The 18,066-nt window shown below is 42.2% G+C and overlaps 1 protein-coding gene across 11 annotated transcripts in view; it reads right to left on the reverse strand.

The window, feature by feature from the left end:
* Nucleotides 1-18,066, reverse strand: part of fynb (FYN proto-oncogene, Src family tyrosine kinase b) — a 70,553-nt gene that overhangs the window by 27,528 nt on the left and 24,959 nt on the right. For 9 of the 11 annotated variants that reach the window (XM_069514552.1, XM_069514548.1, XM_069514554.1 and 6 more), the window contains one exon: nt 1,740-1,996. In XM_069514552.1, the coding sequence (XP_069370653.1) occupies nt 1,740-1,986 (247 nt within the window). In that variant the 5' untranslated portion in view covers nt 1,987-1,996. Of the gene's footprint in view, nt 1-1,739; nt 1,997-5,455; nt 5,594-18,066 lie in introns of those variants that run through there. The other 2 variants (XM_069514553.1, XM_069514549.1) reach the window with 1 other exon arrangement.

The following is an 18,066-nucleotide window of genomic DNA, read 5'->3' on the forward strand; positions in this document are numbered from 1 at the left end:
AGTTTCTGTCCACACTTGCGTCCTGTGTGATTGCTCTGTAGTGACAGGAAAGGCTTGGCCAATATTTTATCCACTTATTTTTTTGGGTAGGCTGTGGCTCAGGGGTTGGAGCAGGTCATGCACTAACCAGAGGATCGGCAGTTTGATCCCTGTCTCCCCTGTACTACATTCCTTAGAGTCTTTGGGCAAGATACTGAACCCCAAAAAAGAAAGTCATGAAGACTAGAAAAGTGCTATATCATCTTCTACACTTCTATAGTACTCTAATTATTTTTGAATTTCTCCATAGTGGCATGACAGTCTGGTCTGTTTGCACATCATTGGTTGTGCAGGGGCATGGCAAGTGCTGCTGGATTCTCTGTCCCTCTGGGGGGGGGGGTTTCACTGCAGAATCATGGGGGCATCCAAGTTTCCAAAAACAGAAAATACACCCATTATGCCTATTCATGCAACAATTGAACAAAGGACTGAGATGCTACAGATGTTTTCAAGAACAGTCTCACTGAAAGTGTGAACTGTATTTCCCATTTGGATGATTTCTAACATCAACATTGCAAAGACAATGAATTTGAAGGATTTTTATAGCCCTAAACTTGGCAGCATTACGTTGCACTCAGACTCACACTCTTCTCAGATTTTACGCCTCACTGTGTTGCTCAAAGTTCAATCAGTTTCAACTCTGACATTATTCGGCGTTGACCTTTCAGTGTGCAACTAATGTGATCACAGCTGTCCGTGACATAACCTGAAAACAACCTTTGATAAATGGTAAGCTAGATAATTTAACACTGTTTGCTTTGGAGCTCTCAGAACTCTACGACATCCCCATAATACTCCACCACCTTGGAATGAAGATTACAGGAACACTTTTCTGCTGTGTGGTGCAAGTAGCTATCATAAACCTGCACCATACTTTGCACTGTGATGTGTCGAACCTTGTTGTGTACATGCAGGCAACTTGCATGTTGAGAATGCTACAGCATAAACATTTGCGTTTAGGCTGAGGACAAAGGAAGGAGACTGAAGGAAACAGAGAGACGTGGAGTGTAATGAGTTCTGAGATCAGTCGGAGGCGGAACTGGACACAAACACACAGGCACCCTCACATACGCACAGCACTATGTTGTTGGCAGCAAGCTTACAGCTAACATCTGTACAGTTGGTTCACTGGCTGTTTGGTGCCAATAAACACAAAATGGTCCAGATGTCAAATATGCGTGAATGACTCCAGGTGAAAATTTGCTGTCTGAGCCCACCTATAGAGTCATGATGAAGAACATGAACAGTAGGACCTACTGCTCCTTCAAGTTGAGTTAGCTGAGGGTGCTTCAATATTAACCTCTCTGTAATTATGTCCAGTTGGGAAGCTGGGGGGACCCGAGGTTGAACCCATAAAATAAAATCCCCTGTGAGCAACTCTAGGACATACGTACTGTAGTTAGAAGGCTGAAACATGTTTTACAATTAACATGTACTGTACGTCCACATTTCTCATTCATTAAATCTCCTGAAAGTATAAGTGAGCATGTGTTGTCTTTGAGAAAATAAACCTTTCATTTATCAATACTGTTTACCATTAATCAAGTGTGCACTGGCTGAGCATTTACAACACAGTTTTGATAGTATAAATTTGAGCAAACAGGAATAAAATGTTTACTGGTTTTCACACACACTCACACACACATGAGAACACACACATGTTCTGATATTCTTGAACATCACATCAGCCTGTCCCTTACCTGTCCCGCCACGGGTTCTCAGAGTTCCAGTGTGAGAGGATGTGCTGACCCCTCCGAAGACGGTCATCCCCTGTCCGACAGGGGCGTGGAAGTTGTTGTAGTTGGGGATGGCGGTGACCCCGAAATTGGGGTAGTGCTGCGGTGTGGGGTCGGCCCCATAGCGGTAGCTGGGTCCCTGGGAGATGCTGGTATCTCTGTCATCTGTGAGTTTGGTTGCTTCCTTATCCTTGCATTGCACACAGCCCATTCTCTAAAATCTGAGCGAGAACGACAAGAAAAAAAAGATTTAGATTCATAAGAAACTGGACTAGAGTGACAACTCTGAAAGAGAAGTGGTTAGAAGATCAAAACACATTAGATAAAAACACAATGCCTGTGCGCTAAGATAAAAACCACAGGAGATTTATAAAAGACCTCAGGTTAAGGTATAGAAGCATTTAGATAAACTCTTCACTGAATGTGACAGTGGATGATTGCATCAACAATAATAAATAAAATGTCAGAATAATAACACAAAAGGGCAAACAGATCCTTAATGCAGGCAGTGAATTCAACTTATAGACTATAAGCTTCACTGCTGGATCGATAAGATGAAACATGCCATCTGCAAGAGGAATGAGCTGAAAGAAAAGCACTTGGCTGCACAGCACACCAAAAACAACTGAACGTATCACTCCGCTTGAGGTTTTCCTTTCACACTGCTTTCTCTGGAGATGACACCCTTCCACTGATTAGCACACTGGTCTGGGAGGCACAGAACTTTTTTTTTAAAGCCTGACACACAGCTTGGTCTCTGGATGACTCAGACAAACAGTCTCTTTCATGGTCAGGAGGAAAAATGCTTCTCATCACACTGATGTCAGGGAGGCTGGCCGGAGAGAGAGGGAAATGTAGAGGCATGGCACTGTCTACATTGCCATGTTGATGTTAAAGGTTATATAGATGCATTTTACGTGACTATTCATGAGACTCTCTCACACTAGCACCAAAACAAAAGATTCGAGGTGTTGCCGCCACAGTCTGAAGGAGTTACACGGGCCTGAGCCTCCATGTTAAACAATGGATTTTTGATAGGGCTGCACCTTGCTTCCTATTGTCCCAACCTTCTGCAGCTCATATATTTCTTCCTTTATTTTCTGTTATAGAAATATTTCTGCATTTCCTCTTTGTCTGCAGTGTGGTGTTTATTTGAACAAACTTAGCAAGGATTGTTAATGTACAAAACCAAACAGGGGGTTCCGTGTTTGGGTTCGGTGTGAGTTTCTGGTCCCGGCTGTGCAGGAAATGCACAAGGTGAATAAAAAAGCACAATGTGAGGACTGCATAAGGAGGGTTCACCTTCAGATCTTCACTTGGAAAAGTCATTTTAGACAGTGTGTGATTTGTTCAAACTCTGTTGACTATAAAAGGCACTATATTCAAAATGAAGCTCTCCACCACTCTAACATGTCAAACTCTGTTTATAATTCAAACAGCTTTATAATATGTTCTGTGGCTCTGTTGTCACACTAGCGACATCACTGGGGTATCTTAGGTGTCATTCGGGCCGGGAGGCCAAGTTACATTCTGGGAATTTAAATTCTTCAAGCTGGACCCCTGATCTCAGCTTCTACTGCTTTTTTATTTCATTTTTCCAAATATTACTTTTACAAGTCGCCCAAACTTTATGGAAGTGCATAACAACTACTGATGTGGTAACTGTGGTGTGGTACTGCATAATATCTGACTTTTCTTTGAAATAAACCAAAACTCGTGGGTTGCAACAAAGCAGCAGACAACTGTGTTTCAGAAAAGAAGGAATGTTCTGTTGTACATGTGCTTGCAAGGAATACTGTACTTACAGCTCCAGACTACTTCAGAAAAAACATCTTGAAACACTTGCGGAATAGTTTATTCATGACTAACTAGGAGGGTCTCCCCCTCAGCAGTATTCAATGCTCAGATACAAAAAAATGTCACAGTGCAGCAGGTTACAAGGCTACCCCTCAGACAATACAGTGCACTCCCAGAGGAATTAATGCCATCAAATGATTTCTCTGCAAAACAAGGATGAAAATAACTGTGTGTGGCACAACAGACTCTCCTCTGAAGACAAAGTCCCAGTCTTGCCTTCAGCTCCAGTCTGTCCTCAAATATGTGCTCTATATGACGATAATCACAGTGTAACAACAAGCCGCTGGAGATGAGATGGAAGACTGTAACTAAATATTATGACAATGACACATTCTTCTCCAGAGGATGATTCCTCATGGATTCACCACCATGACCGTTCCTCAGGCCAACATTTGAGGTTCATGTGAAATGATCCACTGCTTGATGCAGGCAGACTGTCCTGAAACATGCCGAGCACGTTGCTCAGAGGATGGACTGTCTCCATTTTGACCTTTTCTCTGGCACCAGCTACATGAAGAACATCAGCTGGGTTTATGTCCTTCAACCCAACATTTTCTTTGGGGCGGGTGTTAGTCTAGTTATTTATCTCTGTCCCAGACAGATCTAAGTCTTTGTTCTTTAAGCTTAAAAAATCCATAGTTTTGAATCAGGAACTCCCAAATTCAGAGATGGCAGCTTAGGAAAAATAAGGTGAGGTGTTTTAAATTGACATGCTTGCACTGCGTGTCCTTTTTTCAAATTATTACATTTTATCTTTCCTATTCTCTCTTCCCCATTTCTCTCCTCTCACCCCCCCATGGTGGTAATTGAGGTACATTATTTACCTAAATGTCTATAATTGTTCAGACTAGTTTTATGGATTCATCCCTCTTCAGGTAAATCTGTACATATGTTCAATAAAGAAAAAGAGGGAAATATCTAAAAATATAAATACAGTTTAATTAAAAAATTAAAACTGTTGCCTGTGGGTGCGGGGGGGTCTTTAACCTTGTAATCTTGTTGACATTCCATGCAGCTTTTTGTCTCGCGATCAAAGCTTTCACACAATAATCAAGTGCTCCCCTTGTATAGGCTCAGGCCTTGTTAATCCCAGAGTATCCACACAGACAAACCTTTCACCAATTAGCACAGAAGCCCCACGCTGACTGACACACCGTGACCACTCTCTTTCAACATAATTACAGACTGATCCCTTAGATGGCACGCTGGTGCAGACAGAGGCCTAAACGCCCGTCAGTACAATCAGAGGTTGTCACAGGAAGTGCGGCTATTGAAAGCAGAGAATCTAACCGTATTATTTGTGTGTAACGTGTGTGAGTTTTTTATTGTTTCTTTTTTTAACTGAACAAGATAACAAATTTATGCCAAGAATGGGACTTTAAAACTGAACACATGTCTTTTCACTTTGTAGAATCTTTTACATTCATCCGGTGTCTTGTATTTTCTCCTTTCATGTGTTTCCTTTAAAATTGCATGATGTTTTATATGATTATAACTGAGAAGAGAAAGAACGGTAAAACTGAAACGAATTTGGATCCATTTACTATTCACAATTCTAAAATGTCTGGTGTGGGGATGAGCTTTTGTCAGTGTGACCTCCAAAATATTGCCTGTTTAATTAATTCTCTCAGAATTGAGGTAAGAACAGGTTTATTCAATATCTGCATTTAGGTCAGTATACAGGGGAGATTGTTATTAGCAATCAAACACATACAAGATGAAGGGTTAACTCACTAAATAATATAAAAAATATCCAACCAAATAAAGCCAGCTCAACTTAATGTATTTTGTCCACAATTGTAAAAAAAACAAAACAATGTTACCTCATGGCAAATCCCCCAGAAGTAGATTGTACACATTTACGAAAGCAGGTGGTGCAGTTCTTGGCCCAGGAAGATAAATATCATCTTGGTGCTTCTTGTAATCTACTTGGATTGCCCCATGTCAAAGACCTAGTATCACATATACAGCAGCAGTGCCGTGTAAAATGCCACGACAACGCTGTCAACCAATGATATAATCCTGTGTGACAGGACATGGGGCAGGCAGGGGGGCAGGCAAGGAACCAGGCGACAACAGCACTAACGCTCGGTGCAAGACTGCAGAGCATCTCTAATCATATATGCTCACGGCAGAAACCAGCACCGACTGTAAACCACAAGCTGCTCTGCTCTCTGACTCCTTACATAACCCGCAACCTACAGAGGCAGACTGAATCGGCTTTCGGAAGGGAAACAAGTGTATCGATCCCTTTGAGCTGGAATGAAAGCTGTTCCGGTGCAGTTGTTAAATGATAATCTTTGGACGAAGGACAGATAGGCATGACTACTAGCGGTATGGAGCTGGATCTAGCTGCTTCTGAGAGACGTTTGAATATGATTACGGGCAGATCAGAAATGACGACAGTCACAAAAACGCATGAAAATCCCCCCGCCCACGTGCAAGCCCACATACACATTACCTCTCACCACAGTGACGTGTAAAGCACTGTGCAGGTTCTGCTGTCACCCGGTGTGAGATTACACATCAAACTGTAAGTAATGACTGTATCTGCTGCTACCAAAGGTCCATTTGGAGCATTATTAATGCAGCGACAGACACAGCACACATAGCCCCCAATAAGAAGGTTACCTTGATTACCCATTCCTACATGATCCATTGAGATATTACAGTAATGTTGCGGTAACTATAATGTGAGAACAGCTTGTGATGCACAGTAGAGGTTACAAATAGTTTGTTTCCATTTATAGGCTCCGCTTTAAAGGCACTGTTTAAGAGACAGGGTGTCATTTTCCTGTTTAGCAAGCTGGCTGCCTCATGGCATCTGTACAAAATGGCATCAGTGGGCTGACTCTATAGCTGAATTGATAGAGCACATATCACATGGGTGCATGCGCAGAGTTTTTGGTTCAACAGCCAGATTCATTTACTCTCTCCGCTACTGTCTCACCCAGTCATGTCTCACCTTCACTGTCTCTATCTAATAAAGACCAAAAAAATTAATGCAAAAAAATCAACAGCATAATGACCACAAAACAGGCAACAGAGATTTGGTATTAAATTTGGCGTATTTCTTTTTTTTTTTTAAGTGAGTAAGGTTAAGTAAAGCAACTGCTACTTCATTAGCAAGTTGACTAAATATGATTTGCTTTCTACTGAATGCTGAATCAAATCAGAAAACTACACTCATTATATTTCTTTCCTGAAACTTGAATGATGTATAACGTATGTGACATTGCATTCTTCCAGTACCACCCACTTCAGATCCATGTGAAGAGGACAGCCAAAACAACACTGGCAGAGATCTCTTATAGAACATGAATCAATAAGTACAATTGTTTAAGCTGTCAGATTATTGAAATCATGTTAAATGCTTTCTGACAAAGACGGCTGTGACAGTTTATAAGGCTCGTTTGTGCATCTCCTTCCTTCCCCATCGCTCTGCAAGCCCAGCAATGGCCAATGTCATCGCTGACTGCTCTCTTTGAACTGAGGGCCCTTTCATCTCTTTATTCCCCCCTTCTTTCCCTCCTTTTGACACAGACCCCTCTGCTGATTAATTATTCCTCCTTCACAGAAAAAGAAGGCACCTGCTTGCTGTAGGGGCTGTTTTGCTCTTCGCTCCTTCAAGTCTCCAGAGCTGCAGGAAGCAGTTTCAGAGGCGACGAAGGCAACCAAAACTGAGGCTCACATGATCACTTCTCTAAAAAGTAAAATGCAACATTTTCATATCAGCAAATTATTCATCTTCTACCAAATTTCACAATGCAACCAACACCACAAAACGTTCCATATTCCCTCATGATTCATATCTGACCAAGTAACGCTTCCCATGTTTCAGCCACTTTCAACATGAAATCAATGAAGCCTCAGGGAAAATCCAATTACAGAGCAGAACATGACCAGTTGTGGAGTCGGATCTATAATTAATTAACGCAAAAGGTTGTTCGCATTACACTAGATAGGGGAAATTCATTAGCTTCTTTAATTGGAGCCATAGACCTGAAGTACCTGAAGATGTAAAGAGTGTGATTGAAAGAGTTCATGGGATGTAAAGCATTGATTAACTCAGCATGAAATAAGGTGCCAGCTGCATACGCTCCATGTCTATAAAAAGATGGAGGGATGAACAAGGATGTAGGTGAAAGGGGGCGTCCAGAGGCCCGCTCTTGTCCATGTGCCTCTTCCAGGTAAATAATTCATGTGGAAGAGCTGAACGTATGTCATGGCTTTTGGGGGAGAGATCCTTCCCCTGCTGCATTTGTATTTGATGATGAGGTGATGGGGTGGGGTTCATTGAAGGCAGGAAAGAAGGGAGGGGGATCTGAGGGGCTGCTATAGGAAGAGGTGGAGGGCAGAGTAGCGTATAAACCCCTCAAGGGAAGGATTTTTCCATCCCCTTAGTCATCAGGGTTTGGCCGGAATGAGTCGGTCTAAATGAAAACACCTCCAGAGAGAGTGGAAACAGGGTGGGTGGAGGGTGGAGGGGCTGGCTAGAAATTAGTTTCACACAGATTGAGACATACTGTACATGTGGAAACATATATCCTTGACAAAGACACACTTCATTTACCACAACGCTGCCATTTTAGACTGTTTCCAGATTCACCCTACCTGGTGCAAAGGCGAGGGGGCTTTTTTCTGACGGGTTGTCAATCACATCACATGGTCACATTTCCCTCTGTCCATATAAAAAGCTTTAATGTTTATTCCTCTCTGTACTCTCTGTTACAGCATGTTGCTGTCACATCTCCACATCACTGCCCCTGGCATATTCAAGTGTGAAAAACTTGATTTAGTCTGTCTTCAACTTCGTTAGTTGTTCCATGTTGCTTGGAGAACAAATATCAGTGTACAAGTGTTGACTGTCAGACCAATTTTGTTATATCTCACAGCTGGAATTTAACTTCGAATAACCCGATTTGTTTGGCAGTTTTATTAAATAGCTGTTCACATTTTCATATCACTACATAAAGATCAGTTTGCTGTGCTTTGACGCAGAGGGACTTACAGCCAGAGCCAGCTATGCTGCTACAGTCACACAAATATTTTGTAATGGCAACATTTTAACATAATTTTATTTCAATATTCACCTCAATCCAGGTGAATTTGCTTATTTATTACCTGTGTATTATAAACTGTCTCAACAGTGGTGACCTTTGAGAGTAACAGAGAGAACCGGAGAGTCCACCATGGAAAAAGCTATCATGACAGCAGTGTGGCTCCACCTACATGTTGACTGAATATCTCTACACAAAGCTCCCAGCACCACCCACTGTGTTTCTACTACTCCTGTGTCTGCGGTGGCCCTCTTCTCCCCTGGTGAACCAGCATGACCACTGATAATGCAGGCAAAGCTGTCGTTTTCGCACCCTCTTTCACCTCCCCAGAGAGAGGGAAGGAGGTGTGGAGGTCTGCCTGGGGTAATAATCAGGTAGAAAATAATTACGGGGAAGATAAAAGAGCACAGAGCGGAGGAAGAACAGTGGCTGATATAGAGGAGATGAGAGAAAGAGATGGAACTCAAGTAAAAGAGAGAATTGACGGGAGGGAAAGCCAGTGAGGTGAGTGGTGGAATGGACAGGTGGGGGAATGGAAAAAAGACGGTGGGTGCTAAGGAGGAAAGGCACTAATGACAGGGTGCCACCTCTGCACTCCCAGAATTCAACCCTGCCGGAGTCATGAAGCATCCTGCGGAGGGAGGAGGTCTGTGCCACTCAAGGTTATCGCTTCACAAACACTAGCACACAAAAAAATGGAGGGATGTACAAACACCCACATCAGATGCACCACAAAAGCACATTATCTCTCCATCATGGTCGCACAATCACTGACACACACAAGGCCAGCAATCTGGTAAATAATCAGCACAGCGGCATGTTAGCGTGTGGGTCAGGTTATCTGGACAGACAGCTGGGTCACCATAGTGGACTCATCAGTTCAAGCACAATATTTAGTCAGCCTCTGTGTTCAGTCAGATGTCGGAACCTTGTTCTCTGCTGCCGCACCTCTGGTCAGATCTACAGCTCACCATGAAGGTAGTTCATTAATCACTGTTCGCTCACAGTGTGTCGGAGACAGAGGATGGTACTATAAAGATTGAACAGAATGAAGTGGTTACCTCTCACTTTCGCTTTTTCTGTCTGAGAGACAGTATGTTATTTGTAAACTACAACACCATGTGAGGTTATAGGTTACTTTAGAAAAGGCTGACACAGTCAATGAGCTCAACTCCTCAATGGCTACATCAGGGTTGCGTAGCAGCTTGGTCAAAATTAGAAAGAAAACACCCAAACGGTATACAGTAGCATTGTGCATTAAACTTTTTTCAGATCGAGGTTTTAAAACATTGCATATAATAATGTCTAGTGGACGTGATGACTTGAGTCATAACCAGACTATGAATATGAATGGAATATTCGCAAAATAAGAGAAATGATGTCTTATACTGAATCATGCCTCCCACTCCTGCTGCCTCCCGGGCACACTGCTGCCTCCCCTTAACCATAATAAGAGAGAGCAGCCTCCATTTTCCTGAGGAACCAGGCTAGCAAAGCAAAATACACACAGCTGACCAGAGATACTTACCAAGAATTAGCTGGCTTGAATTGAAAAGGAACATTCTCGGCGCAGCTATTTTTAGTTGGCCTGAAATGTGACAGGAGCAGTGGTACAGCTGTAAACGATCTATGACCTTGAGATGGTGTCAGTAAAGGAGGAAATTTTGAACTAAGTAGAAATAAAAACAGTATAACATGGCATACACTTTTTTATATGCAAGAATACTGCGAAAACACTAATCACTTCAATCAGACGAACTTCACCCACGTAAGTAGCTGCTACTGGCCTCGCCAAGGTCGACATCTAAAGAGTTAAACACCCCATTTTGGCCTTGAGTGAGCGTTCCAGCAATTCAAAGCCTAGTGCCTGCAATGTGTGGTTTCAGTTTGTTTCAAAGAGGCTGGGTGGAGCGGAGTCTACAAAGTGAAGGAGCTGGACTCCTGTTTTTACAACACTATTTATTTACGGCACGTGTCCCTGCAGGAGGTGTGTCTGAGGATGTTCCCACTGTGTGTCAGCTCCTCTGCACAAACAGGTCGCCTCCTAAGTTTATAAAATAAGCGGTTGCCAATGGTTCATTTCAGTCGGCCGCCTCTCCCCTGCGATTGCCGGAGAGTTGTGTATTGTCAAAACTCAGACAACCCTTCCACCTGCCCTACACAGACGAGCCCTGTGGTTCCACGGGGGAAGGTGAGAGGCCACATACTTGTCTACACCTCTTTCTGCGGGCTGAGCGCAGATCACAACAACACAGGCCTCAGCCATGTCTGCCCACACGATCTCCACTGTCTCCCTCTCATCTACATCTCCACACTGCAGAGGGGTGCCAGCCTCTGTCCTCCCTGCTCCTGTCAGTCAAACTCAAGCTGGGCAGGGTCGGTGGTGACACCATTGTGTCAGGGAAGCTCAGCATCAGCAGCCCTGTTATGCTCCTAACAGGAGGAGGACGACAAAGTACACCTGATGGTGCTCTGACGCAGAGCTAACTGTGAGACTTCACTTCATGAGACAAAAACTACTGGTTTTCACAGCCAGTTATACTTCCTTGACAAAACTGTGGGGCTAAAAGCTATCACTAAAACAATTAGTCAATCAATCATGTGGCCATTTAACAGAAAACAAATAACTGACAGGGTTTTTTTTTTCAGATTACTAAATTGTTTCTTTGCTGAATTATCTGGGAGGAGTAAAGTCACTGCTCCTGGGGAAGGGGCCAAAACTGTGTATTGTTCATCTGTACATAAAGTGAGTAAAGGCCTCAAGCCACAATGTGTCTGTAGATTTAAACACTCACCTAAATAATCAAGACTACCAGCTTTTTCCTGACACGCTGCAGTTCACCAAACTAAAGCCCCTTTTGATACAACAACCAATATTAGTTGCATAAATAATGTTTGGATTAAATTACATTCATTAAAATCTTTTGGAATACTTACAATGAATTAAAACTATGGTAAATTATTTTTGTTCTGGGGCTCAACTGTAAAACTTATATTGATGACCTCGAAATATTAATGTCATGTGTTTAACAGAGGGATCCAAAAGATTGTTTACTGTCTGTTAGAGTTAGATCACTGTGTCTCAGCCTAGAACTCGGAGGACTGTGCAGACAGTCAATGCAACAGGAGAGTGTTGGTTATGAGCAGACAAATCTAACACTCTAAAAATGAAGCCATCTTCTTTTGTCCACACGATCTCAGGAGAGCCTTGATGTAAAGACATAATTGCTTTGGACTTTTTGACTGTGGCTCACTCAAAATAAACAGTATATTAAAAATGTGTGATTTATACATTTGATTTTAGAGACGTATCTATTCTGGAGCTTATTTCTCCTGTTCCCCTATAAGCTAATTGTGTGCAAGCCCTTGCCCAAAACATCATATACATCTTTTTATGGCAAGGTAATAAAAGCAGTTCCAGATGCTTTGTGGATTATATGCTCCTTGTGGTCTGGCTTTGTTTTATTAGAACAGGAAAGAAACCTGAAAGCAAAAGAGAAGGCTTGTGAACCTTCATTAAATGGCCAACAAGGTTACAAACATGTCAGCTAGAGGCGCAAAATTGAGTGAGCTTCTTGATGTGAGCCCTGCAGACGTGTGCTGACAGCTGACCTTCTGTTAATAATGCAGCTGTGTCCAGGACTTGACCCGACAGCCCCCACACTCTTTCCTTCCCCTGGGCTTGGGATGAATCAACATCAACACAAGATGTTGCCTCTGCTCTCTTCATTAAAATATTCATCTGCTCCTCAAAGGAAACCCTCAATTATCTTTCCATTCCACTCCACTGCTGAGCTTTCAAGGTACCAGACAGGAAATTTACTTTCCAATGCAATTTTGTGTGACTATATCAATGATAAGCTGAAAAAAAAAAAATTGATCTATCCATTTTAGTTCCTTAAGATAAGTATATTGCTTTTATGTATTTACTGTGTGCAAATGTCTTCCACTTCTCCCACTGAGCTGCTGCTTGCTGTGCAGTGACAGTGATCAGTTTGGTCCGCAGCAGGCTGGCAGCACCAGTGAGCTTTGGCTCAGGAACAAAGCAGCACATAAGCAAAGAAAAAGAGGAGGCACCTGCAGATTTCATTTTATATGCAGCCTTAGAGGAGGAGGTCATCTTTACGTGTTTATTTATGTTAAGCACGCATGCGTAAGAACCTGGCTTCATGTGTGTACCTCAGATTTGACCACATGTTTTTGGGGAAAGCAATCTGGAAATTCAAAAGTTTTGTCCATTTCATTTTTTTTAATAAAGTTTTACATTAAGAATATTGAATTTACATTATACATTAAAGGTTTGTAAGTTAAAAAAAAGTATAAAAAAGGTCATGAATTTCCAAAATATAGAAATATTCTTTCAGTTTGTATCATCCAATAGGTTCACCATCTATTTAAGTTAACAAAGTGCGAAAAAACAAATGTCTAACCTAAAATGATGAAATAAATAAAACCACCTAAAGAGACACATGTATGACACATATCTATCGCTCTCACTAATAAGCCAATAGTGTGCTTTATAGAAGCCAAACAATCATGTTATTGTACTGATGATAAACTGATGTAGACTTGACTCTCAGGACATTGTCGAACCCCAACCTGAAACTAAATGCTGATAATTTAGAGATTGTAGTGAAGACGTGGTTTTCCACCCACGTATTTTCTAATTTGTACATAAACAACCACAAAAAAGTTTTCAAGATTTGGAGGGGTGAAACTTTTTGTGTATTGATAAAAGCAAAAAGTTACATAAGACATGTATAAACAAATATATGATGACATACCTGAAATCAGATCAGGGTGGAGAGATGAGGAGACTACACCCTTCTCATACAGTGTGTCCTCAGTTATTTCCTTTCCGGTTTGAACCCATCTTGTTATGGCCTCTTCCTCTGCTCTGGTTTAATGGTGCCTGACTGGAAAATTAGCACCGCGAGCTGTTCATATTGATTAACCAACTGCTAATTTTCGCACCTATCTAGCTAGCGATGACTGATGATGGAGCCCTGCGGCACTTTTGCTGTTGTTGTTGCAGCTGGAAATCCACAACACACACGGGGCGCAAAGAAGAGGCCTTTTTTTTATTATGTGCACACAGACATTTTACATCTCCCTAAGGACTTGTAACGCTGTCACCTGTTCCCATTAAATTTCTTCATTACATTAAAGAACCATATACATAAGTTTAGAGCTGAAAATGCTCTTATGTCAGGTACTGTGGAATCAAGTGTTGCATGTCCTTTGAAAGATGTAACACTCATTAGATACAGGGATATAATTTACTATTCTATTCACAATTACAAATACTATTATTATTACTAATATTACCAATATTTATGACGTTTGGATCATACAAGTTTGAACCATTAGTTCCATTGTACTGTGAGTCAGCGAGAGACAAATGCCCGTCCTAGAGCAGCTTACAGATCAACAATGTAGATCAAAGTGTCCCTTTCAACTTATTAAGAGTGAAATGTACAGGAAAGGCCTACTTTCAAGACACTCTCAGATTACTGAGAACATCCTGAGGCGGATGCAGCACTTACTGCATGCTCCACAGGAAATAAACAATTGTTAGAACATATTTCTGTCCTCATCATCTTAGTGTCAGATTGTTCTCTACTCATAGAACCGCCTGTAGAAGGACACAGTTTGCCAATAACAATGCCTGAGGGCCTACATGCCTAAAGGAACTACACCAATATAACAAAAACAAACCAAAGGTCAAAACAGACAAAACAACAAAAGCTGCACTAACTAAGCATTTCAAGTTATGGGTGTGGAACCAGCCTAAAGATGTGCAGATGTGCAGATGTGCAGGGAGTGCAACACTCTGCTCAACCTCCATGTTAGACAAACATCTCAGCATCGTCATTATGCCTGCGTACAGGATGTGGTTCAAAGCCTCAAATGTTCAAAGTTTCCATTCACCTCACTGTGAACAATGTTGTACGAGAGCTGTGTAATAGTATGGTTCAGCCCCCTGATGGTGGAGAAACCGCTGACTTCTTCCAGGAAGGCAGACATGCTGATAAAGTGCCTTCGAACCAGGTTGATCAGTCCTTCTATGAATAGGCCAAGGAGGCCTCTGTGTCCCGCTCCAACTCTCTGCAAATCATCTTTAGTTTCACTTCCTTGACTCAGCCAACCTGGAGTCAAAGATGCCTGGGTCTGACTCTGGCTCATGCTGCTCCTCATCCTCCCTGCTCCACCCCATCTGTGCAGGCAGCCTCTAACATGAGAAGAAAGGCAGGGAGCTTTCTTTTGAACTACACAGCCATTCACATGAGCCATTATGCCTTCCCCTTTACAGCAGATGCATGTTTTAATACCCAACAGCCACATACATTCTTCATGGCCTTCAGACTGGGGAAATTAGTTTGATGCCACACTGTTCTGTTCTTGAGAACCAAGAACCATCCCTCACCTTGCAGATGAAAAGAAAGCACCACAGTTACAGACTGCATGTTTTACATTTACCTTATTAATCTCTGCGCTCTGGCTCATATTGACACTTTGAGAACAAAAATGCAGTCTTTGAATGATCATAAAATGATGTTTGGCCAAATCATATAAAACATTGCTTTGAAAATTCACAGACTTTTTTTTTTTGATGACAAATTAAATTCCTGTACCTGTACCTGTAATGCTGGCTGACAATGGCAGAATAGATAGAGCAAAGGGAAGCTGTGGTTATGTGGTGTACAATCTTAATCACTACTCTACCAGGGCGACCCCACCCACCACTTCTAACCTTAAGCACTCTATGCTTTCACATATGTTTTGCTGGCTTGCGCTTGTTTTTAAACATTTTTCATTTCAGTCTCTTTCACAAATTAAAAAGGCTGCAGGTTCAGTTCCAACCCGGCCCTTTGCTGTATGTCTTCCCCGTTCTCCTTTTAACGCATGCACCGTCCTGTCGAAAAATGTGAAAAGTCCAAAAGGTATCTTCCATTTCACAAAGTAACAGAGGAGTTGTGATATTAAAACATCAAAACATGTCTGTTCATGACCGACAGCTGATAAAGCTCAGAGGGTGGCATCGCACGTGCCCCTCAGAAGCAGGGTTTACCGATGAGGCGCGGTTGCCCATCACCGATCCAACGCAGTGATGTGTCTCTATAGCCGCGTTGCCAGGTTACCACATTCCAGAGCAGAGTGAGTGCTATGGGTCCCTGCTCTGCTTGCAAGCCAGACTGGAGTCTGGAGAGTGAAAGTGACGCAGTAGCCACCATGATTTAAGAGACTGTGAATGATGCAGGACGAGGACACATTTTGGTAGCGAGTGTTGACATTGACACATTATGCAGTCTTTGACACAACTGCTTCAAAAATGTATCAACAAAGATAAAAATGCACATGTATGTTATAATAACAGTGTGTGCACGTGTGAGTGGCTGACCTCTGATATGAGAATACAATGTGCCTCTAAGGAGACAGCGTGATCCAGCTGTGACTCCCCAAGTCAGTGTGTGCAGCTGCCTGGCTCAGCACAGCACGTTCCTGCACAGAGAGGCAGCAGCGTCTAGACAGCACCCAGACTCTGAAACGCCCCCACGGCTCAGCATCTCCGAACAAGACTGTGTTCCGGCTGGGGGATAATCTTTAAGGCTCATCATTCTTTGTCTTCAAATGGTTTATATGGATGATATACATGAGTACACAAACCCAATGCAAACACAATGAGCGAAAAATAATAGCAATGTTATAAATTGACAGATATGATTTCAAATCTATCCCTGAAATAAAAGGCATGAAAAGTAAATCACATAAATACAGGCATGCAGTATATAGGCCTTGAAGATTAATTAGTGTTGCTGTTTACTGACCTGCAGTTTGGGTCAATATGAGCATATCATGTTATTGTTTTGCAGAATTCTTTTCTCAATAAATCAATAAAGTTTATTCAGACTGAGAGTTTGATGAGAGGATTGAGAGTCAGTTTCAGGGGTCAGCACGTAGGTCTGAGCAGGGTTGGTAAGTTGTTTCTGAAATACTTTTTGTCATATTTGTTGAAATCCTCTTCAGCTCCAGCAATAAATAAACTTGTCTGATAAGAAAATGATAAAAACGGTGGGTGGCCCTTGCATGGCTGTAATAAACACGACCCATCAATTCATTCAGACTGAATTTGCAGGTGTATTTGTCACATACTGGCCTGCCTGCCTGCATGCACCCTGCCCATGCTCTCACTGCGGAGGCCGAGACGATAAGAAGTAATCTTCTAGCAATTGACAGGGCTGATGGGGGGGGGTGTATCAATTAAATCAAAGTGTAGACCAACTGTCAACAACTACAACAACCTGGTGAAAGTGTAACTAGAGCAGAATCCATCATTGGAGATAACTGACAGCTGGGACAGTGGTGGTACAGGAGGAGCAGGGTCAGTTCTGCTGGTTTGAGGGCAGGCTGAGTGATGGGCTGCAGGGGCTTCCTGTGTGATTGATTGACCATCAATCATAGTTCAATCATGTGAAGCCACGTGGAAACGAACACAGCCTGTCAACCCTGCTGCTGCTGCTAAGCTCGCTCTCTGGAGAGGCCTCATCTGTCCTTAGGTGGGGCGACATCGAGCACAAGCAGCTCCAGTCAATACATCTAGAAATAGCTTTATACATGAAACACAGATACTGTTACAACTTTAAAAATCCATGCGCCTTGTGTGATGGAAGCATTATGTGCTAAGTATCACAGACACCAAAACTGTGTATTCTTCTACATCCTGGACCACAGTCATTTTATATGAGGGAGGCAGGCCTGATGCAATTTGCCCTCCTGTTGTGTTTCCTTGATTTGTATTGAGGCTACAGTACAATATGGCGGGTGGGCTCCAGTAAGATCAATCAACAGATAATGTTTGACGAGGGCTATGACGTTGATATAACAGTAATGGCATAATGGGAGCCTGTCAGATTAGATAGTGCTCACATAGTCTACAGCACCTGCATGCAGGGACTTTCTGAGCCTAGATATTAATTTCAGAATGAATATGACAGGAAATGTGAAGCTAATCAATACAGACTCTCTGCCCCACATCCTTCTTCCTGTGTTGTTTCCTGTGTAGTCGTGAATGTGTTATTTAAAAATCCATGGTAGATTAAAGGTCCAGTGTGTAAGATTTAGGTGAAAGGGAACTATTGGCAGAAATTTAATGTAGAATAATCCTCATGATGTTTTCACTAGTTCATTTCATCTAAATTGTATGAATTGTAGTTTTCTTTACCCCAGAAAAGGCCCTTTATATTCAAATACTTTATATTTACATCGAGGGGACCCTCTCTACGGAGGCCGCCATGTTTTTTACATTAGTCCAGACTGGACAAACTAAACACTTTTTGAATTTTAATGAAAAATGAAGGCTACCACAGTTTCTT

This window comes from Paralichthys olivaceus, chromosome 19 (assembly GCF_024713975.1).
Source record: "Paralichthys olivaceus isolate ysfri-2021 chromosome 19, ASM2471397v2, whole genome shotgun sequence".
Lineage (NCBI taxonomy): Eukaryota > Metazoa > Chordata > Actinopteri > Pleuronectiformes > Paralichthyidae > Paralichthys > Paralichthys olivaceus.